Source organism: Perca fluviatilis, chromosome 2 (assembly GCF_010015445.1).
Source record: "Perca fluviatilis chromosome 2, GENO_Pfluv_1.0, whole genome shotgun sequence".
In the NCBI taxonomy this organism is placed as follows: domain Eukaryota; kingdom Metazoa; phylum Chordata; class Actinopteri; order Perciformes; family Percidae; genus Perca; species Perca fluviatilis.
This window is the reverse complement of record NC_053113.1, coordinates 23788074-23811320: the sequence shown is the minus strand read 5'-3', so window position 1 is coordinate 23811320 and position 23247 is coordinate 23788074. Positions and strand designations below refer to the sequence as shown.

General features: G+C 40.8%; 3 protein-coding genes across 5 annotated transcripts; 2 read left to right on the top strand and 1 right to left on the bottom strand.

Moving 5' to 3' along the window:
• Positions 1–1868: 1868 nt before the first annotated feature.
• On the top strand, positions 1869–8806 carry slc33a1 (solute carrier family 33 member 1). Of its 3 annotated transcripts, XM_039790981.1 has the most exons (10): positions 1910–1981; positions 2087–2134; positions 3369–3823; positions 3983–4136; positions 4239–4434; positions 4560–4759; positions 4879–5063; positions 5157–5274; positions 5809–6024; positions 6140–8806. In XM_039790981.1, the coding sequence occupies exons 3-10, from the start codon at positions 3411–3413 to the stop codon at positions 6305–6307; spliced, it is 1650 nt and encodes a 549-aa protein (XP_039646915.1). In that variant the 5' UTR covers positions 1910–1981; positions 2087–2134; positions 3369–3410; the 3' UTR covers positions 6308–8806. The 3 variants fall into 3 exon arrangements, with proteins under 3 accessions (XP_039646916.1, XP_039646914.1, XP_039646915.1); XM_039790982.1 differs by lacking the exon at positions 2087–2134 and having other exon boundaries at positions 1869–1981; XM_039790980.1 differs by having other exon boundaries at positions 1905–2134.
• Positions 8807–9347: 541 nt separating this feature from the next.
• On the bottom strand, positions 9348–17982 carry rps6kb1b (ribosomal protein S6 kinase b, polypeptide 1b). Its single transcript, XM_039790975.1, has 15 exons — positions 17797–17982; positions 16354–16397; positions 16138–16258; positions 15886–15954; positions 13940–14087; positions 13798–13855; positions 13369–13469; positions 13044–13134; positions 12782–12872; positions 12548–12655; positions 12382–12444; positions 12010–12087; positions 11217–11324; positions 10765–10877; positions 9348–10288 (listed from the first exon to the last, which is right to left on the bottom strand). The coding sequence occupies exons 1-15, from the start codon at positions 17863–17865 to the stop codon at positions 10033–10035; spliced, it is 1518 nt and encodes a 505-aa protein (XP_039646909.1). The 5' UTR covers positions 17866–17982; the 3' UTR covers positions 9348–10032.
• Positions 17983–18344: 362 nt separating this feature from the next.
• tubd1 (tubulin, delta 1) lies at positions 18345–22542 on the top strand. The gene is made up of 8 exons (XM_039790983.1): positions 18345–18755; positions 18872–19019; positions 19961–20177; positions 20278–20509; positions 21347–21511; positions 21643–21771; positions 21997–22180; positions 22375–22542. The coding sequence occupies exons 1-8, from the start codon at positions 18605–18607 to the stop codon at positions 22478–22480; spliced, it is 1332 nt and encodes a 443-aa protein (XP_039646917.1). The 5' UTR covers positions 18345–18604; the 3' UTR covers positions 22481–22542.
• Positions 22543–23247: the final 705 nt, after the last annotated feature.

Sequence of the window (23247 nt, the reverse complement as noted above, 5' to 3'; positions counted from 1 at the left end):
AGCCATGGAAAATACTAATTTCTGATTGGCTGGTAAGTGTCTGTTAAAACAAGTTAAACTATAACCATTACTAAACCAGTGCACAAAGAACATTAATGTACCCATAGCAACAGTAGGCCTACTTCCTCTTCTGTTTGCGCTAACTCACTGGTGGAACAGTGTTAACAATGAGCATGGCTTGATTTATCCACCAGTGAATCTCTGTTCTTGGTCATAGTATTTTAGGAATATCAGCATGTTTATTTTGACACAGATCATCTCTACAAGACAGGTAGACAAGGCAAGTGATAATGTAGGTCCATGTAATTAGAGTTAATATTGGGATTTTATTGGTGCATATTCACAAACACATTCGCAGACATAATAAATACAGGGCTTTTGGGGCCCCAAACGGATGCCCAGTTGCTGAAACTTTAACAAACATTAAACATGGATGGTTCAAGCGTAGCCTCTCTTTTTGTCTATAGTGACTAAATAAGATATATTGTTTTCCTATATCAGGACACTTTGTGGTAGATTGACACCCTCTCACATGGTTAAAACTGTAGCTTCACAGTCCTCTGTTATCACATGCTGATCCACCTAAATATGCCTTGCGTGTTGTCACATGCCATCTATGTGGATAAGCAGCTTCACGTGCATTCATAGCAACCACAAGGAAGAGCATGCCATTATTCATTACGCCTGACTCAAATGTGGTGTAATGGGTGCATCATGACTATTAACAAAAGATCTTCTGATGGAGGAGAACGTTTCAGTGTGGTTTCTGTTTAACAATTGTGGGGTGGCCAAAGGGATTTTAGATCCATTACTTCATTCTTAATTTATTTCACTGTATTTTTTAGTGTACACTTTAATTTTGATCCTTTGAGTTACAAACTAACACCAGGAAGTCACAAGTCACCCTTTAGTGCTTCACTGCTCTGTAAATGTAATTGGGAATGATGTCCATGACATGTGTGTGCTGATTAATACTAAATAATACCAAGAGATGGCAAAAGAATGCTATAACAATGCCTGGGTTATATAGAAAAGAATATAAACATCACTTTAACCAAAAGCAAAACCTTTTCCAGTAAAATATCTTTTCTGTTTAGGTATAGGAACTCCTCGGTTAAATTGCTTCTGTCATGCCCATCACATTTGATTGCATGTTATCTTTAGCTGGCAACCTTCGATAACTGTTATAATTCATATGATTTCTTTGTGTTCATTTGGAAAACAAAGTTCTGTACAACTACTACAAATAATTACTAATTGAATAAATCACCAAGGCATGGTAACAGTGATAGATTTCAAATCATAATCAGTGAATACATTTTTTTATTTATATAGCACATTTCTTACTTGGGCTTCACAATGAATTCAATAATATTGTCCAGTCATATTATAAAGTGCCATACACTAATACTTGCAAGATCTCTTGTTCACTGATTTGCTTGGTGTTTTAAATTATATTTAACTGTATGTGAATGTAACATAACATACAAATGAAAGGATAGCCTTTTAAAGCTTCACGACTCTGTTAATTTATGCTTTAATTGTTGTGCTGGTTAATTGGGGGTTTTCTGGAACTGGTGTAATTATTGGTGGGATATTTCCTACCTCTGACGATACAGCTTCTACTAAGTATGCCCCAAAGGATCATAATGTATGTGTGCACATAGACACACACACACACACACATATATATATATATATATATATATATATACTAAGACTTGTGTGTGTGTGTGTGTGTGTGTGCGCACGTGAGGACCAAGTCTTAGCAGCCCACTATTGTAATTTGAGGCTCGAATTTTATGATTTATTTTATTTTCCCCGTATGAAACACGGTGTATTTGCACTGAAGCGGAACTCCTTTCAGTTGGGCTTTGACACGTCAGCTGTAGGTGCCGGACACATTTAGACGTCGCACACGCCGCACTTCCTGGTTCTTCCGTGTTGATGTTCACAGATGTAACCTGGTTTAAGTCAAACGGTAGTAATTTTCTTGTGTTTCTTACCTTCATCAAGATGCCATCAATTTGCGAATAAATTAACATAGACTAAAATCGACTTCCCGTTGATTTCCTCTGTAATTTAGCTGTTTGAGTTCCGTTTTTCTTATTTGGCATGCAGTCATCATCACCAGGTATGCATGAATCATCTAGCTACTGCTTGTGTGATTTAACTTTTTCATCTCACGCATGTCCTTCGTAAGTCTTCTCATATTCTGTCAGAGACTGATTGCGAGCCAAGCAGTGAGTGTGGACACATGCAGTAGTTTACTGTGATTTATTTCACACTGGACAGTTCGGTTGTCTCTTTCCATTGTACCATAACCTATAGTATGAACTACAAAGCTCTATGAATTCTGGGCCCTCGTTTTTAATTCAACACAATCTTGGATCTTTTTTGTGAGCCCCTGGAAGTGGCGCATTCACCTTTCAACCCAATAATGACTGATTGCCACAATTGTTTAAAGGTCCCATGGCATGAAAATTTCACTTTATGAGTTTTTTTTAACATTAATATGAGTTCCCCCAGCCTGCCTATGGTCCCCCAGTGGCTAGAAATGGCGATAGGTGTAAACCGAGCCCTGGGTATCCTGCTCTGCCTTTGAGAAAATTTAAGCTCAGATGGGCCGATCTGGAATCTTGCTCCTTATGATGTCATAAGGAGCAAGGTTACCTCCCCTTTCTCTGCTTTGCCCCCTCAGAGAATTTGGCCCACACATGAGAGAGAGACCTCATGGCTTTCAAAGGAGCAAAGTGGCCTTGCCACCTTGCCCCCCCCCCTCTCCTCCTCAATAGCTTCAGACACAGAAATGGCACATTCTAAGGAAAGCTCATTGTGGGACTGGCTCTAGTGGCTGTAATTCTGCACCAAGGCTGAATTTGGGGAAAGAGACTTCAGATACAGTATCAGGGGACCACTAAGGCCTATATAAAAAATGTCATGGGACCTTTAATTCATTTGCACAGGTGTCGCTTGTAGTCCTTTTTTTTTTTTCCTGTCATGTGCAGTATACATGCACTGTTTATATTATGAGTCTGCTAGTCCGCATTAAGTGTTGATCAAGTGTAGTTTATGTTTCACTGCTTGTAGTTCACTGAATGTCTTTCCACTCATCCAGTTGGTTGTTTGCTACCATTACAGAAACCTGTCTAATCAATTGTATTGTAGCACACTGTGTTCCATTTTTGTAGCCTATTTTATCTTTATTGTTGTTCTGAACTGCCTCGTCTGTTGTAACTTTCTGTATCGTTGCCATAATGGCTAATGCTTTCCAAACAAAAAAACATGGTAGTTTCTGAGACTTGCAGTTAGTAATTAGCAATCAGTTAAGCTGTTTCAGTACTTCTCTCTCTCATCTTTGCCTGCAGATTTTCTGAGGGCACAACAGGTTTGATGCCCACTTCTCCAACATGGAGCTCTCAGATTTGATGACACACAAGAACGGGCGGCATAGGAAGATGGCGGGTGCCACCAACCAACCTGAAAACATGAGGTACATGGACAAAGAAGAGAAGAGCTCCTCTGAACCAGAAGTAGAAGAGGAAGCAGAGGGTCTTATCAGAGGGTCAGACTCTGAGGACAGGAGGCACAGAGTCCGGCCTGGGATCCGTGGCGAGTTGGGGAACGTGTTGCTTCTTCTGTTCCTGTACGTGCTGCAAGGGATTCCTCTGGGACTGGCTGGTAGCATCCCTCTGATCTTACAGAGTAAGAGCGTCAGCTACAAAGACCAAGCCTTCTTCAGCTTTGTCTTCTGGCCATTTAGTCTCAAGCTTCTCTGGGCGCCTCTGGTGGATGCTCTCTACTTTAGCAGGTTTGGTAGAAGGTAAGAAGGACACGTGTATACTGATAATGTTGATTTATTTTTTTTATTTTATTTTTTTTAAATCTGTGTGGATAATTGTTGCTGCCCCTTTTTTCCCAACACTATCTTTTTTTTCCTGATCATTTCTATGCTACCCCCACCCCCCACCTGATTGTGCAGAAAGTCATGGCTGGTGCCCACACAGTTCCTGCTGGGCCTCTTCATGCTCTACCTTTCTGGGACGGTCGATTCCCTGCTGCAGAGTGAGGGAGGACCGAAGGTGGTAACACTTACTGCCGTCTTTTTTATGCTTGAGTTCCTGGCAGCCACACAGGTAGGTAATCATTAACACTGTGACCCATTCAGGACAATAAATACATTCAAATAGATCGTTTCTCTCCTGTCCTCCAATGGCTGTACCTTTTCTGCCTCAAAGGACATAGCTGTGGACGGCTGGGCCCTGACTATGTTATCCAGAGAGAATGTGGGATATGCGTCTACATGCAACTCTGTGGGCCAGACAGCTGGATACTTCCTGGGGAATGTACTCTTTCTGGCTCTAGAGTCTGCAAACTTCTGTAACAAATACCTCAGAGTAGTGCCCAAGGACACAGGCATCGTCACCTTGTCAGGTACGACCTATCCCTGAACTATAGATTAACCGGAAAAATAGTCATTTGTGTGACACTTTACAACAGAGCAGGGATTTGGGTTGAATAAAGTGTATTTTCTAACGTTTTCTGTCCTTCTGCTGCAGACTTCTTGTTTTTTTGGGGAGTGGTGTTCCTGGTGTCCACGACTTTGGTAGCCATCATTAAAAGGGAAAATGAGCAGGGCAAAGGAAAGAGGAGAGTCCATGAGGAGACCGAGGGCGTCATGGAAACCTACAAGCTGCTGTTCTCTATCATCAAGATGCCCACTGTCTTCACCTTTTGTGCCCTGCTTCTCACCGCTAAAGTACTTGACCACTACTTGATAACTTTTTGGTTTACCCTGGAAATATAACTTTAAAGGTGTTGCTTTGCACGTTTGCTTTGAATAAAAGATTTCTCACGCGTCTTCTCTTTGTGTTTCAGATTGGCTTCTCTGCAGCAGATGCAGTGACGGGTCTGAAGCTGGTGGAGGCTGGAGTTCCAAAGGAGCAGCTGGCATTGCTGGCAGTGCCCATGGTGCCTCTGCAGATCCTACTACCTGTGATCATCAGTAAATACACAGCAGGGCCCAGACCTCTGGATGTCTTCTACAAGGCCTTCCCTTTTAGGTTGTAACACATTCACGCAGGCACACAAACCCATGCTGCATACACACATTCAATAAACCAAAAGCCAACATTGTTGCCGTTTTGTGCTTGCAGGTTGCTAATAGGACTGCTGTACGCTCTGCTGGTGTGGTGGACCCCCAGTGTGAAAGAAGAAGGAGGGTTCCCTGTTTACTACTATGGCATTGTGCTGCTTAGCTACGCATTGCATCAGGTTTGTATTGATGTTACGTTCTTTAATGTGTTATTTTTCTCCACTTTACCGCCTTTTGCCCAGCCGTTATCATAGTTTTCCAGGTGACAGGATCTCAGCAACGTGCAGACAGTGACAGACTGCTACTAACACAGTTTGTCCAAGTCTGCACTTAGGATGGGTATTAGAAACAGGCTGAATTGAGCTCAAATGACTATGATTGATTGAGATTCTAAAATTAAAATGTGTCTGGTACTTTGGTTTATGACCAAATACCTGCAAAACTAATGACATTCCCATCAGCCTCAGCTATACCTTGTCTCATTTCCTGTCTCTGCCCCCAGATGTCACTGTGCAACAGAAAGAGAAAATCTAAAATATATTTTTTACATTTCTGGCATATTTGAGTGAGGGAGGTTACGTTTTCATCTCTGTAGTTCTTTGGTATTGGAATAATTGATTGTACTGATGTGTTAAGAATGAAGTCTTTTAAATCTCATGGGAAGTGTGACAATTGATCAGCTTTAACAAATGTTTCCCATGTTGCTGCTTCAGGTGGCGTTGTACAGTATGTACGTGGCCTGCATGGCCTTCCATGCCAAAGTGAGTGACCCCCTCATCGGCGGGACCTACATGACCCTGCTGAACACAGTCACTAACCTCGGTGGAAACTGGCCCTCCACTGTGGCTCTGTGGATGGTGGATCCCCTGACCTCAAAGGAGTGTCAGGGGGCTGTCGGGCAGAGCTGCGGCTCTCCAGACGAGGCCGGGGTAAGTAAGCAGGGGAGAGAGGGGGGAGGGGTGAGGGGTGAGGGATATACAGAGTTGTGTAAGTAATTACCTAGACTTGGTAAATTGATTCCTTTGTCCCTGTTCCCATCTCCAGCTGTGCGTTAAGGAGGGCGGCGTTTGTGTGACTACATTGGACGGCTACTACGTGGAGTCGGTGGTGTGTGTTGTGATTGGTTTAGCCTGGTGGGTGTGGTTAGGGAAGAAGATGAGGCGGCTGCAGGATCAGAGCCCCGCTGCATGGAGGTGCAGAGCTAATCAGTGATGACCGTATCATCAGTACCACAGACTCTTATTTTCTTGCACCTCCACATGCTCTGCTCCGAAAACTGTTGAATGGTGGACACACTTTTATTCCATTCTCATCTGTCTGATTTAGTCCTTCCGGTCCTGCTCTAGCTGCTGCGTTTAAAAAAAACTCTTACACTTTCTCACCTCTGTCACCTTAAAGTACATAAATCTGATGAAATATGCCGTTGGTTGGCTCTCTGGAGGGAAAGCTCCTTGTCATTGTTACTTGTGTTAACTGTAACAGTGACCTGAATAGTAAAACAACAGGTCAGATTAGCTTTTTGAAGAACTTGTTTTAGTTTTTTTTTTTTTTTTTTTAAACCATCCTGCTGCTTGCAACAGCCTAACCAAACGATCGCTGGGACAAAGAGTTTTTTCAAATAACTTTCTGAGTTTGTTCTTACCTGCTTGGATAGCCAGTTTGAGTTTACTGTGTACAAGTACAATTGAAGTTGTTCTGTGCCTTTTTGCCCCAAATGTGAAATAAAATAACTTGATCCCCTCCACATAAAAGAAATCTTGTAAAGTAACATTAGTAAACTCAGCACTTCAGACTCAGCACTTCCCAGCCAGTCACCATTTAATCTCTATTAAAAGGATACTAAAGGGAAAAGACAGGCAAAACATACCAATGCACTCCTCCAAACTATCTGAAGTGTCCTGATGCTGGTTAGTCCAAGTAAATTAAACCCAGTGTGAAGACTATCTTTCATTGCTGTTTGACTCAAATCTGAATATTTTTTATTTTTTTATTATTTATTATTATTATTATTATTATTATTATTATTTAATTAGAGGTGATTTGTGCCTTGTTTAGTGTTTCAAAGTCTTTAAAGCCAATCTTGTTTGAGTTAAATTATCAAGGCAGGGAATGTTAGTGTCATCTGAAGATGAGGTTGTTAAATTGATGAACATCCATTGTGTAACACTTGTTTTCTGTAATACTGTAGTTTGGTAGATTACACAAAACATGACTACTTCAGTTATTTCTTTACTTGTTTTTTTTTTTTAAATACTTACTCTAGAATATGATGCTGAGCACATTCCTAATGAATCATTTTATTATTACCAATATCAATGGTTAAATGAACTGAGATGTCTAAGATATTAAATGTTTTTTTGTAGAAGCAATCTTTTATTTTTCCAAACGTTCCTTAAATCGGATTAGTTTTACCCGATATAGGACAAATTTGAATCTTTAATAGCAATATTGGACGGTGCAGCTTTAAACTGTTTAAACCTCTTGGTTATCAATGTTGGTAAATTGTTTTTGCTAAGGTATTTTTAAGTTGCAAGAAGAAAACAAATTCAAAATATAATATGCACACTAAATTTCTTTTTTTTTAATCAGACTCTCCTGAAGTAGGTCTCGCAGCATTTTCCAGTTTTATTGATGCATTATGCTGTATACTAACTATGAATGCAACTATTTATTACAGGAGTCCTATAAGACCTTTTAACATCTATAAAGTCAAGTTTTGCAGTGTAGATCAAGAATCTCTCCGCGGATCCCAACTGAGTGGGACATTAACACCAGCCTAAAAAGTATGTAAGTAATTACATAGTGAATTTTTTGCCCTCCAAAAACAATTCAGATCCCAGCCTCAGTGAGAAATTTGATAAGAAGATATCCTGTTTGTTTTGCATATTGTACATAGAACTGAATGTTACAGTATTTTCTCTGAAGCCAGCATTGAAAGTCCAACTGCTGTCAAATGTAAATGTTGAAATACACAATCAGGGTTCATGTAAGGATAAAAGCTTAATTTGTAACTCATTTTGCATTTAGTAGTAATAGTTTCTGATGTCTTATACCAACTTTGTCAACCACATGTAAAAGGTCAAACATTTTTAGATTACCATGGTAGCAGTTGTCTGAAATGCACAGAAGTTCCTTTATACTGCACATTAATGAATCAGTTTAGTTCACTTTATACTACATGACTTTGCTTTGATGTTTATTGGGCATTTCATTTGTATTTGTACCAGCATATCACTGTAATATGACCATAGAAAATATGACTCGTTTTCCTGTGAACCTTTTTGCCATTAACAGGGCACCATATTTGTTTTGATTTTCTTTGACAAACATTAGACAATGTGACCGTTGATTTCAGCTATATATGAATTTGTTTTTATATTTTAGATCAGGGTTTTTACTTTACTCTGCTAAATTGGCTTTTAGGTGGTAGTAAACTGTTACTTCAGAATTTCAGCAGCAGGAAGTTCAGTGTTTTAATTTATCTCACAATGTTACCTCATATCCTTTAATTGATTTCTTTTGAATTGAATTTTTTTTTTTTACTTTGAACAATTTTAGTTTGAATCCAAATCCCCAATCATATAAAAGAGGATAGCACAGGGTGACAGTATCTTGAGAAATTTCAATATGCTAGCAGCAGACAACTTTGACACTCATAGGATGCAATGTTAATGAGATTTGAAATTAAAAAAAATTTAAAAACCAAATGCATTTCAAGGTCTCTAGATGTTTTATCTGAAACTTTGAATATGGATGATTATCGGTATACACAAAAGACACTGTGCATTCTTTATTTCTTACAGTTTATTTTCCTTGCTTTTCGGGACTTCTAAAATGTCCCTCCTAAACAAGTGAACGCTGATACAAGAGGCTGTAAACGTTGCCCCGATTTTATTTTTTTTTAGCATTAAACCCCACAACTGCAGACAGTGTCCAGATCAACTGGTGCCAGTCTCCAGTAGGAGTTCACTCCAGGGGTGTGACGTCCCGTCACCGCCGAGGCCCACAGTCTCCTGGGTGGCCGGAGTGGGGTCGCACAAAGCAGCACCTAGATCAGTTTGACATTTTGGGTAGTCATGGTGATCAAGCAGAATTATGTATAGTGATGCGTCAACTCATACAGTGATACATCCCACAGTGTAGTATGCCTGAAGAGCAGACAATTGAAGTATGGTTCCATCATCAAATCAACCATTCAGTCTTCAACACCAATGCTGAAAGAATGTCAAAAGTCAACATGTTTTTTTTTTTCTTGTTTAATTTAGGCTCCGATTCATCATTGATGTATAGCAGTTAATGCATCCGTTTTGTAAAACATTGTAAGACAAAGCTATATTCATCAATACCAGAACCTCTGCTTGTCCGCTGCTCACAATGATCATTTCTTTGATCTTTTTCAATAATAAACCTAATTAATAACATTTCATTCAGAGCCAGGAAGCATTTTGTATCTAAGAAGAACTGTAAAACTCTCCCAATGGAAGCAATTTTCTCACTGGCATTCATTCAAATAGCACAAAGCACTTTGGACGTCATCTTGTACAGCACTGTATTTTAGAGTAAATAGCTTGCATACTGTGGGATTCATTATCGCCTTTGATTTTCCAGGTCGCACAAAAAGCTGTGGCTCCTCAAAGGGTTTCCAGTCCTACTAGTCCAGTTCAGAAAACAGAGGGTCAGAAGACACGGGTCACGAGACCTAAAGGTGTCGGAGGAGAAGTGGTGAGGCGGTGATGTCGTCGGTAGCACTTACCTGCAGCAAGCTGGACACCCAGACCCACGCACAAACTCCAGGTTGTGACAGTATATGGAGTGTGCGGATGTGCAATTTTTGGATTTTAATTGTCTCTAGCATCCATATCTTTTTGCTTTGTTTCTTAAAAAATAACAACAAAAAATAAATCAAGAAATAAACTCTCCTAAAGAGGCCCGTTGGGTCATAGGTTCATACGTAAATGCTCGGGCCGCTTGGCCACGACGGGATAGGTTTGCTGCTTCATCTGAGCCAGGTTGACCCCGGCAGGCTGACGGATGGGAAGAGGGGCCGAGGCTTCGGAGTTTGATGTGACGTCCATCTGCTCCGGGGTGGACAGCTCCATGGCCTGGTCCTGAGGAGACTGGAGGACACTTGGCCCTCCGCCGGGGAGAAGGGGGCTCCGGGCCCAGCAGTCCGACCCTGAGAACTTGACTGGGCTAAAAGGAGAGAAGGGAAATGGATTTTTTCTTTATACCCACCAATCTTTATGTATAATTGGGAAGGAATCTGGAAAATGTTTAAATGCATAACAAAAATTGAATGCAAGAAAGGCAGGCCAGGCCTCTAAATGATAAATGTCAGGAATTTCACCCATTAGACCCACTATGGTTATATGGGGTTTACCAGTCAAGGATGCCAACCATATTTATTTCTTTTATTGTATCATATTGTGTTGTTTGAGTTTAGTTTATTTATGAAAGGGGACAGCGCAAATTAATAAAACACATGATTTCCCATGGGTTAAAAAAGCCAGAATTAGCCAAAACGCTATTTTTCATCTGTAGTCCCCTGCCTTCGATGTTAAAAAAGGCTTTGTACTGTAGTATTAATAATATTAGGCCATTCGTAATAACCTGCCTACAGACGATAGATGAAAAATAGCTCATTAGCTAACTCTGCTGCAGACACATACCTGAGAGGTGTTCTTGGGCTGTCCATGATCCGTCGAGGTGAGCGGATTTTTGGCTCAAATGAGAACTTTTCTTTGATGTTTTCCAGGACTGACGGAGCGACGTATGTGAAACCCTACAGAAACCAAGAGGCAGCAGATACAGTTGGTGCACAGTCACATCCGAGGGGCAGGAAGACATTATTTATTACTCGGTCAGAAGCAGCAGTCTTAGTCAGCAATGCAGTGACTTTAAATGTCCAGGCTCCACCTGACTGATTTGGTTTCTTGTTATTTATACTGCTTTGTGCTGCACTGCGACAATCTTTTAAATTGAATATAAGACAACACAAACTAATATTAATGCATAAGCAATTAACTTTATGGGCAACATGCTGTTTATAGAAACTTTCTTTTGTGATCAAGAGATAACAAAACAAACAAAAAAAATGGGGAAATGTAGTTCGAGAAGTTACCAGGAAGGCCTGATTGGCACTCTCGCTGAGGGTCGAGTCATCAGGGCTGTCGACTGGTGTCTGACTGGTGAACTTTGAGTCAAACTGACTCACGTCTTCAGCGGACTGCTGCTCAGATAGAAGGGAAGACAAACACAGGTGCGGCAACATGAGTAGATGTGTCAACTAACAACACATAGGTCTGAAACAAGAGAAGAGCTGGGTTCAATTACCAAAACTTGTTCAGTTGGTTTATTCTGAGCATGTAGCCGGAATCTCGATATCACAAAATAAAAAACTTAAGCTCCTCAAGTAACATTAGTTGTGAATTCACAAAGACTGAATTTCACTAACATTCTCAAATTTCCCACTCTCACACTAGAGGATGGATACCCGAACCGAGCCCGTCAGGCCGGGTTCGGACAGATAATTAGAAATGATGCTCGGGTTCGGGTCGGGCACATCAGCACGATAAGGCATTGAACATTTTAAATTTAGAAAAGCTTATTATGTAGGCGCACGCCTGTGTTAACGTGCGCGCTGATGCGCTCATCTGTTGACATTTCCGAATGCCTTCCTACAAATGTACATGTGTCATTAGTATGAGAATTTTTTATTTTTTATTTTAACTGACTGAATTGACATAAATATCTTAATGCCTGTTGGGCTCAGGGCGGGCTCGGTTACTGCTCTGTCAGACGGGGGCCGGGCTCGGACAGACAAATGCGGCCCGATCCGCACTCCAAAACACACTACACGTCTTACTGTAGTAACCAATTCAGAACGCCTTGTCGTCTGCTCCTCTGCTACTCACCAGGAAAGGTTTGAAGGGAGGCTCCACTTTCCGAGCCAGCAAATCCTCCCAGTTGATGTGTCTAAAGAAGGGATGAGCCTATGGGATATCAAATACAAACAGAGGGCCATAAAACATAGCTTCCAAGTCTGGGAAACAAGCTGCCATTCATGCAACCACGGGCAACCATGTATGAGAGTCTTAGTACCAGTATGTCCTTAGAGGGTTTCTGGGACAAGGACTCTTTCAGTATGCGCATATTAGGGTCTCTGGGTTGTGCTTAAGGAACCAAGCTACACTTCAATCAATTAGCCCCTCTGTGTTATGCAGTCGTATCCCCCGGTTATTTTAGCAGCACTGATGAAAATATCCGTTAATACTATTTATTCTCACCTGCACCTCTGTGGCATCTCCTGCTCCCGCTCCCAGCCGCGACGAGGCGTTTCTTTTCAGCAACTGTACAACCAGCGTACAAATGTCAAAGCAATACTTACACAACAACTCCGCACTTATTTTGGATAAACACACAGCGTATACGCTTTAAACAAACAGGAGATACCCGTTTCAGGAGATCTCTTGCTTCTTGTGTGAGGTAGGGTGGGAGGCTGAGCTTACACTTCAGGATCTTGTCAATGGTCTTTTTTCGGTTTTCACCAGTGAATGGTGGCTGCAGTGAGAAAAGAGAAGAAGGGGTTATTCAAACATTACCAAATCCTGATTCCTATTTTATAAAAGTGCACTAATAACAGTCAAGTAGAAAGCCTTTTTTTTATGTTGAAAAGGTTTAACTGACCGCTCCTGTGAGCATGTCGTACATCAGAGCGCCCAGACTCCACCAGTCCACTGCTCTGTTGTGTCCGCTTCTCATCAAGATCTCTGGGGCCCTGCAACAATGCGAGTGGAATATTTCTCATTAAGAAATGAATGTTAATGAGTCAACAGTAAGCATTAAAGAAGGAGAGCAATTGCACGTTTTGTTATGCAAGCGTAACAAAGGGATAGCACCAGCGTGATTGAAGGAGTGAGGAGGAGCAAAATGAGAGAGCACAACTTGCATGTATTCGATGGTACCGCAGAAAGTGTGGGTGACTGTGCCATCGTGAATTGACTCTTTACACAGTCCAAAGTCTGTCAACTTTACATGGCCTGGAAGGAAAACAACATCTTTATTTATGTGTCATGATATTTGTTGTGCATATGGATAGTTATGGTTTAAGGTCAAATGCAGGAAGTTTTGAACACGAACACACACGAACACACACGAACACACACACACACACAAACACACACACACACACACACACACACACACACACACACACACACACACACACACACACACACACACACACACACACACACACACACACACACACACACCTTGGTTGTTGAGCATTATGTTCTCAGGCTTTAGATCTCTGTAGATGATGCCCTTCTGGTGCAGGTGGCCCAGAGCCATGGAGATCTCTGCCAGGTAGAAACTAGAGAAAGAAAAAAAAACATTTTACTGAAAACAAACTTCATGCCAATAAATAGCACTTCATTTCTAAATAAAAAATCCAAAGTCTGATATGCATATGATATCAATAAACCATATGTTTGTAGTCAGTTTAACCTATTGTGAGGGGTTAACAATGGTTGCTATAGTTAACTGTAGATTCATATACATTGTGTGCCGATTTAAAAAAAAAAAATTACACTATGTTTGAAGTGTCCTGACATACCAGTTTTACATACATTTTCTATGGTGATTTCATAACAGATGACACCGATAGTCTGCGGATCCCTATTTACAGTAAAAACACTTACCAGGCTGTGTCTTCCATGAAGATGCCCTCCCTCTCCAGTTGCATGAACAGTTCTCCTCCTGCACAGGTGAACACATTGTTATGCAGTTAACATGACGGTCACACATACAGCACACATACATCCCAGCATTTATCATACTGACCACTCAGGTATTCCAGGATGAGATACAGCTTCCCTCCTGTCTGGAAGGCGTAGATGAGATCAACAATGAAGGGATGCTTCACCTCCTCTAGGATGTTCCGCTCTGCCTTGGTATGGGCCGTGTCCTTGGCATTGCGTACAATCATAGCCTGGTGTCCCCACCCCCAAGAAGTGTATCAACATTAGTCAAGAGAAAAGTAGAGAGGTGAAACACTGGGCATGTGTTGATCCACTCAGATGTGAAATGCTCCTCACAACAAAGTTGTCCTGTCAACAGGCTACAATGACAAGTCCTTAATTATTACTTGCTCAAAGAAATGCACCACGAAAGCTTTACAATGAAAACCACGCTTGAATATTCTATGGAGAATAAGGAGGTCAATAGACTGGGCACTATTGTGGTTTATATGTACAGTGCCTTCTTTTTCCTCCAGCTCTCCGCACTCTTCACCTCCTGGTGCTGTTTATTTTTGCTAACCACTTCTGTCAGAAAGCCAAAGAGCTGCCTGTCAGCAGCAATGTTGTCTCAGCTTTGAGTGTCAGAACTCCGACAACAGATGAAGCTCCAACAGGCAGACTGAGGCTGTGACAAGCCCTATGATAACATGCTTGTTGACTTTCTTGACATTTCACTTTTTGTTGAGACCGATTATGAATCATGCATTGTATTATGAATTTTAAGCCCCTTCTCACTCGCAGACTGGGCTTTTGTTTACTTTACTGGACAACAAAAAACTGTCAAAACTAACTAACTGTCATCCACTAGCTGCTCTAATATGCCACGGGCTACTACTTTCATTGTTTAACCTGGGCTCGTGTTCATCAAGCATCTGAAGATCATTGTGGTTCGACCTCAGAGTGGGATTTATTTATGAGCCTTCCTACAGATACACAAACGCAGCAGTAATTAATCAAAGTTCTCATTTAAGAGTGAACGACATGATTGGTATATGACCACTATGAATTCATTATTCATTGATTAACATCGACTTTTAGTTTTTTTTTTCAATGGTTTCAATGTGCAATCAGCACTATCAAAACACGCTGAATTATTGTGAAGCAGGAAAATGAATTACAGTATTAAGCATTATGTCACTTGTATTACTATAAGCTAGTTTTGCTCACAAAAGGACTTATCTTTACACAATTTACATGTTAGTGTATAATTACATTTCAAGGTGGAATAATAGACATGGCTGTGTTAAGTCCTACATCATTGCTGTTGTAGCTATATTTTCTTGTTTTTAATTGAGTGTAAATTGCAATAACATTTAATCTTTTTCTAGAGGGGGATTACTTTGGATAAATTCAGAATTTTACTCCAATTAAATCTTTGAAAAATGTTATGTTATTCTAAATCAAATGTTATACATTGTTTATTTGTACAGCTGCTGAAGCATATGTTGCATATTTCACTGTCTAACAGGTTTGGACAGTTCTGCAGCTCTCCTGAAACCTGGAAAAGCCTAAATGCAGGACTGCATATGTTTCACAGAATTGTGGGCAAGTCAGGACTGCTTTCTTACTCTGAGATGCTTCATAAATACGGGCCCTGGGCTCTGCCCCAAAACTACTGGCCTTCATCAAAGCTGCCTGCCACTTTGTAGCTGAAAGATTGAAACGACTGGTTGAAATCTGGCAGGTCTTCAATGTGTCACTGGGTATATTTTAGCCAATCAAGCAGAAGCTGTGTGAATATCAAGCTGAATCTAATGGGCTGTGGCAGAGTGTTTTAAGTGCCAAGGCTGCAGCAGCGCAGCACAGATGGCACTCTACCAACTAGCATTGAAGTCTTACCCCACCACTTGCTTCGAAGATAGAGGATACAAGCACCATAATGTTTATTTGTAAGAACAAGACGAGCAAGCAATGTTCATATGTTCATAGGATACAAACAGAGCAGCTGTACAATGCTCCAATTGAAGTGATTTAAGCATAAAAAAATACCTTTTTTAAGACTTTCATGGCAAATATTTTGCCCGATGCAGCTCCAACAACTTTTCGAACTTGAAAAACCTGCACAGAAGGGGAAATGATTAACATGTTTTAAATAATCAACACTTGAAAGAATTACGTGTGAATATAACTCAGAGCTTCACATTATAGAGAGACAATAATCCAAAGGGGTGCATTTGTAGGAGTGTGTGCATGTTGTGTGTACTTTCCCAAGGTTTGCTGCTACTTGGGTGCCATAAGTACCTTTCCATAACCGCCTTTCCCCAGCACCCGCAGCAGCTCAAAGCACTCCGGTCTGATGTTCTCTGTGCCCTGATTGACGTTGTCCTCCGATATCTCAATCTTCTCACAGTCGTCCATGTTGCTGCAGAGAAACATACAATGCATTACTGATTCCATTGCAAAAAAAAATCAAATCATACATGAACACAAGCGCAGAAGGATATATTGAATACTTACAACTCAAACCCACTGCACTGGTCCATGATATCACTGATTTGAACCTGGATGGAAAAGTAGAAAACACAACATAAACACACGTTTTTGTTTTAATGAGGAAGTGGAGGGAGAAAACATGAGCACTGCTCGCTGCTGAAAACCCACACAGAAATTAACTTAAATAACTAAGTTAATAACTTAAATAACTTCATTTTTTTATTAAACTCTGTGGGAGTTTTTTCACCTCATAAGGACATTTCTGTATATTCTTTTCTTCTTGTGTTTAAACGCTTTATGTCTGTTTAAATACTATAGTAGTAAAGCATTTATCATACTTGTCATACTATACAAATAAATAGCTTTAAACGGTATAATGGTTGCAAATAAATATAGAATCAAGCTTTTCAAATGGTAATTTTCTTGTTCAAGCTTCTCTAGTTTGACAAATTAATTTCACTTTAGAGACCAAACAATTAATGGATTCATGAAGAAAACAACTGTCACATCAATTCATAAATAATTGTTAGTTGCAGCCCAACTTTCATTATATCCGATATAACTTTGTAAACATGCAGATATTTTGGCTAAAGCAATTGTACAGTACTGTACAATAGCCAAAATATCTGCTTGTTTACAAAGTTTGACTTGACATTAACACAGGAGCTGTGATGTTACCCAATCCATGCTACATGGACATCCACATAATGCAAGATATTATACAAAAGTTGTTTATCTTTATAAAAAAATGAACATATGTGTGTGTAGATCATTACTAATTACTATCTCATATTCAATGACTGTACTAGTCATATAATAGCAGGTGATGATGGCTTTGCTAAAAGATTCTAGTTTGACAATTGCATAAAGCAGTATTTACACATTATTTAATAATAATAATAATAATAATAATAATAATAATAATTCATTAATATCATTTAATGTAATTGTTATTTTAAATTAAATGTACAGTGTAAATCCATACTAGTGTTGTGCCGCTGCATTTTAGGCTCGGTGTGTGAACAGAAACAGAGGCACCAGCTTTCAGTCCATAAAGTCTCACTCTGTAACAGTCTTGCCAAAATAAACTGTTGCACACCGAGCCACATTTATCACTGCAGCACCTTTGGCCAAGTAAGGCTCTGTTTGCACAACTCCGACATGACAGCGACGGGTTTTAAACGAGACGGGGTTGGCAACGCATGCAGTTCATCACTAGCTATCGCTACTAGTAAAATAAAAAGCAAACAAGTGACAGCTCTGTCATTATCGCTGTAAGGCTAATGGTGGCGGGCTAGCATTAGCCTCTGCTAACCCTGCTTGACAAGGCCTAGAGCTCCGGCTGCAGGAGCAGGCCTGCGGTGGCTGGCAGGCTAACGTTACCAGGCTAAGCGCCTGCTACTGTACGCGAAGAGTTTCTGCTATGACAACTCTCGCAGTTACGTTCAACATCTTCCATTAAAGTACCTCCTCATTCTCATCGTCGGAGATATTTTCCTCCGGCTGGTCCAAATCAATGTCAAACACTCCAGCCATGGCAGCGCTTCGCTCGGATCGCTCTGTCACAGACCGCAAGAATAGCAGGCGTCCCCCCACCTCATGGACAAACACACACCGCCGCCATAACCGGCTACTACACTGAGCATGCGCAGTACAACTCTCAACAAAAGGGGTGGTAACCTTAGCATTCGCTTTTATTTTTGTCATAAACAACAATACATTCATTACAAGTTAAATCTTTCCATTGCCATTCACAGCAAGACGTTTCACCAACTTTTACACACAAGACACATTTAGAGAAATCTAACAATACAGTTAAATTTAAATCATTTAGAAAATCTAAAATCCTCCAAAAATACATTATTTCAGTTCTTGGCCCCTATCTAGAGGACCTGGATCCAGAATAATTATTGACTGCACTATTCCGGTCTCTGTGTGTGTTTATTCCTTTTTCTTTTCCTTTTTCCTTTTTTACCACATATGAATAGGAGTTTTATTTTGGAAGTTTTGACAGTTTGGGCCGGAAGCGCCATACGTCTCGTGGCGGCAGATAGTATAGACTTTTTTTGCTTTTCTTTTACTGTCTTTGATAGACAGACAGTACGGACACCGCCACCTGCCTACGCTATTAAACAACAAGATGCTGCCAGCTCCGGGAACTCTGCCATGACCATGAGACGTTTCACTCCCAGCGACTGGATGTTCACATGCCCTGACCTGATCGGAAGACTATCGATCCTCCTGGAAAGTCTCCACTCTTCACACCTGGGTGAACATGTCCATAGTAACAGTTCAGCTTGGTCAGTGCGGTAACCAAGTGGGTCACGAGCTGTTTGATATCATCTGCAGCGATGCTCTGGAGGGACAGAGGAAAGTGTACAGCACAGCCAGCTGTGAGCGATTCTTCCACCAAACTACACATGGAGGTATAACACGCCTGCTTTATGTCTGTGTCCCCCTTTTCTGCTTGAAAAAAAAAACGGTGGGCCCAGTCTGTACTCCACACCTGTTTACCTGTCATGTCTCCCTGTCTAAAAACCAGAGCTTGTAGCCAGGGCGGTGCTGATTGACATGGAGCCCAAAGTGATCAACCAGAGTATCAGCAGGGCTGCAAAATCTGGCAGGTGGAGGTATGGAGAGTCTTCACACTTCAGCCAGAAGCAGGGCTCTGGAAACAACTGGGCTAATGGGTAAGGACATTGTCCCAACATGTTATGTATTTAAAAAAATAAAAAAAATAGTGGCTCCTAATCTCTTAAAATACACTGTTGTTATAATGGTATGAATACTACAGTTCAGCAAAGCTAAACATTGGCAATCACCTCATCATGTCATTTTGTAATCCTATCAAAACAATACCAACTCAAGGACCATTTACTAGGGCTGGGCGATGTGGAGAAAATCAAATATCACGATATTTTTGACCAAATACCTCGATATCGATACCGCAACGATATTGTAGTGTTGACTAATGGTGCTTTCACAAAATATTTACACAATGAGATTTTTGATAAATAATCATCAGTAATGTGGATATAATGACTAAGTGGGTAAAGGCAAATAATAGAACAGTTACAACAGTCTGGTTAGTTCAGAAAATGACATCACTTTACTGTAATGCAGCCTTTAAAACCAGGAAAACACAACATTTATGCCATATTACGATATCCAAAATCTATATCTAGTCTTATATCACGATATCGATATAATATCGATATATTGCCCAGCTCTACCATTTACTAGCATTTTTCCTGAGATTTCAAACATATCAGTGGTTGGTTTGCTCAGATGGGTCAGTAGCTCTTAAGGACTACGTCATCATCTGTTTTGACTTTTAAAATATAAATGACTCATTATGTGTTAATCTGGAGATAATTTTCTCGATCAGTCGATTAATCGTTTTGTCTGACAACTGTTAGAAAATTGTAAACAATGCAAATTATATTCTGTCAGAGCCCAAGGTCATATTATTTTAGTATCATTAATGACAGAGAAAAGCATCGAATCATCATCATGACAAATGTAACTTAGCATGTGTATTCTTTACAGATAAATACAGGAAAAGTCATCCTGTCTTTAGAAATGAATGGGGAAAAAAGCTGGTAATGAGCTTCTTGTATCACTCCACCAGGTACTGTGTCCACGGGCCTCGCCACAGAGCCGTGGTGGAGGAGCTGGTGAGGCGAGAGGTGGAGCGCTGTGACAGACTGGCTGGACTCATGGCCATGATGAGTGTGGCGGGGGGAACGGGTTCCGGGGTTGGTACTTATGCTACTCAGTGTCTCCGAGACATCTACCCCAAGTCCTTTATCCTCAACCACCTGACCTGGCCGTACGGGACTGGGGAGGTATGGAGACGGTTGTCAAGTGCTTTTAATTGGCTAGTCTTTAATATTACTACGGAATAATGTGCTATTGAATCTGTTTTCCCTTCACCTGTCCTTTCAGGTCATTGTCCAGAACTACAACTCTGTGCTGACGCTGGCTCATCTCTACCAGCTGTCAGACGCTATCCTGGTGCATGAGAACGACACAGTGCACAGGATCTGCAGTCAGCTGCTCAACATCAAACACATTTCCTTCGGTGATGTCAACGGGGTGATCGCTCACCAGCTGGGCAGCATCCTGCAGCCCGCGCTCACTGCTGACTCCCACGGAGTCTACAGCAGAAATCCTCTGGGTGAGAGAACCCAAGACGCACACAAACACACACATGGCCAGTTTCCCACAGGGTATGGATTTCCTGGAATTGGATAAGGAGCGGTGTAGTCTACACAAGTAAAGTTGGGAAATTTGGTAAATACTCAAAAAAGGAAATGGAAAATTTAACTCAAAACAAATTTCGTCATTATTGTTATTCTAATCCATGGGTGTCAAACTCAATTTCCGTAAGGGCCACACTGGAAAAGGAGAATCGCACCAAGGGCCAGACATGTATAGTTTATTGACATGCTTTTATTTCATCAAAAAAGTCAAATATCTTTGACTCAATTATTGCATGTATCATATAGTCTTCTCACTTAGTTTGGTCCACATAAAGCCCTGAAACCACACAGCTGACTCACGACAACCTCTTTCACAGCCTGAATATGCAAACTCTCTGCTTCTGTGGGAATTTCGGAGTCTCAAAGTCAGCAAATTTGCCAAATTCTGCTTTGAGTGTCGCGTAATTGCAAGTTGAAAAACAGTTTCCCTTATTTTTGGTTTGGCGCACAACTAAGGCGGGCCAAAATTTATTGTGAACCTAAATTGATATGCGGGCCGGATCAGAATGTGTGAGGGGCCGGCTGGATTTGAGTTTGACACATGTTCTAATCCCTTTGCCAATGATTCAGTCACACCAATTAAACAATTCCCCTTGGGGATCAATAAAGTATGTCTGAGTCAGTAAAATTGCCAATATCATCAGGTCAAACCTTCATATATTCAATCAATCTTTGCATTGCATGTACTCTGTGCCGTCCTCATAAACCGGCATGTCTTAACCCTAAAGGTGATTTTCTCTAACATCTCTCAGGTGAGTTGGTGAGCGCCCTCACGTGCCACCCAGAGTACAAGTTGCTTAGTGTGTGCACGATCCCTCAGATGCCTAGTTCCTCCATGGCCTACAGCACGTTCAGCTGGCCAAGCCTGCTCAAACACCTACGACAGATGCTCATCTCCAACACCAAGATGGAGGAAGGCAAGTTCTGTCAAAATCTGCCACTTCAGCTTAGTTTATTAAGCTGTTGTTTGGCTTGAAAGTGCGGGCAATAAGTTACAATTAAAATTACAAAACACTTCTGAGGATCCTTGTTGTCCATCCTGTGTCAGGTATAGACTGGCAGGTGCGTCCACCGGCCGGCTCTGAGCGGACCAGGAGTTTCACAGGACCCAGCTTTAACACCTCTCTGGCCAATCTGCTCATACTGAGAGGGAAAGAGGTCTACAGCGCAGAAACAGGTCAGTGGACTGGTTGAAATGTTTTTTTGTTGTTGTTTTTTTAATTCACCTGAGAAATCCACAAGTCATTAAGAAGATGATATTTTGGAAAGACATAAATGAGCACAGGCTGGTGTGATGCATGTAACACAGAAAATGTCTTATAGAATCAACAGCTTTGAGTTTTCAATATTTTAACTCTTCAGAGTGCAGAACAAGAGATGTGTTATTACGTACTATCCACAGGTGGCTTTGAGGACCCGGCCCTGTACACCTCCTGGCTCTCATCAGAAGAAGCTTTCAACTTGTGGAAATCCCCAGTGCCTTTCAATAAGTATGAAAAATGTGCTACGCTGGTCAGTAACAGTCAGGCTCTGCTCAGACCTCTGGATAACATGGTGGGAAAAGCCTGGAATATGTTTGCGTCCAGGTGAGTCAGCCCCACAACTCAGAGAAATGCTTAAATATCACTTTTAGGAAAAGCTGGGTCCAAACACAATTTCGTTTTAACGTTAATCCTGGAGGCTAGAAGTAAAGTTTACCTGGAAAACAGTACTCAGTTGTTTTGTTTCTGGATTAAATGATTACAATTTTTCTTCTTTTATTTTTATTTTTTTTACACAGGGCCTACATCCATCAGTACGTTAAATTTGGGATCTCAGAGGAGGACTTTCTAGACAGCTTTACATCTCTTGAGCAAGTCATCTCCAGCTACGGTCAACTGAGCTAGAAATGGGAAAAACTAATGAGCACCACCTGGCCTTCGGACTGCATGTAGATATACGAGAATATATATATATATATATATATATATAATTTTTATTTACATGTTGTTTATTTTTTATATATATAAAAAATATTAAACATTAACATGTAAATAAAAAAAATGGTTTGTCTTACTGAGACTTTATCAGACATCTGAAGTGGCAATTTCTTTTCACCGAAAGTATCATTGGGCCACACATTGTGTCTCTTCAAGGCCAACACGTAGGAGCTATTTTATTAAATTATACTTTGTGATCAGATTGTTTTGCCAATTACTGCTTTCGAACGGACTGAACTTTTACGCCATTACACCAACAGACGAGAAGCCTTTAAAGCGCTCAGAGAAATGGACATTTCAACATCTACAATTCCGTGACAGCGGAGCGCCTCCAGCAGCTTAGGAAGTTCCAACACAGCTACTTAATGGACACTGTGGTGAGACCAACTGGAGCTGTTGTAGTTATAGAAAATGTCAATGCATGTTCAATTAGGCATGCTTAGTAATAATTAACAAAGAAAAGTGACAAGGGCATCAGTTAATATGCTTTTCAGCACTTTATTGTTCAGATATTTTCCATAATAGTATTTCCAGAAGTGGGATGATCGGCATAAATGGACCAACTGAAGTGCAGTTTTGGCATGAGCCAAGCAGCACCAATGAAATGCAGAAGGCCCACACTTCAGCCAGCTTACAGACCGCTGTTGCCGTGCTAATTTAACAGCCAACACCAG

Coding starts and splice junctions, on each gene's coding strand:
- slc33a1 (XM_039790982.1), top strand. CDS start 3,411: ATGGAGCTCTCAGATTTGATGACACACAAGAACGGGCGGCATAGGAAG. Junction 3,824..3,982: donor TTTAGCAGGTTTGGTAGAAG/GTAAGAAGGACA, acceptor CTGATTGTGCAG/AAAGTCATGGCTGGTGCCCA. Junction 4,760..4,878: donor CCCTGCTTCTCACCGCTAAA/GTACTTGACCAC, acceptor TTTGTGTTTCAG/ATTGGCTTCTCTGCAGCAGA.
- tubd1 (XM_039790983.1), top strand. CDS start 18,605: ATGTCCATAGTAACAGTTCAGCTTGGTCAGTGCGGTAACCAAGTGGGT. Junction 20,178..20,277: donor GGCCGTACGGGACTGGGGAG/GTATGGAGACGG, acceptor CTGTCCTTTCAG/GTCATTGTCCAGAACTACAA. Junction 22,181..22,374: donor TGGAATATGTTTGCGTCCAG/GTGAGTCAGCCC, acceptor TTTTTTACACAG/GGCCTACATCCATCAGTACG.
- rps6kb1b (XM_039790975.1), bottom strand. CDS start 17,865: ATGGCTGGAGTGTTTGACATTGATTTGGACCAGCCGGAGGAAAATATC. Junction 12,445..12,547: donor CAAGAGATCTCCTGAAACGG/GTATCTCCTGTT, acceptor CTGGTTGTACAG/TTGCTGAAAAGAAACGCCTC. Junction 12,088..12,381: donor GAGATGCCACAGAGGTGCAG/GTGAGAATAAAT, acceptor GATATCCCATAG/GCTCATCCCTTCTTTAGACA.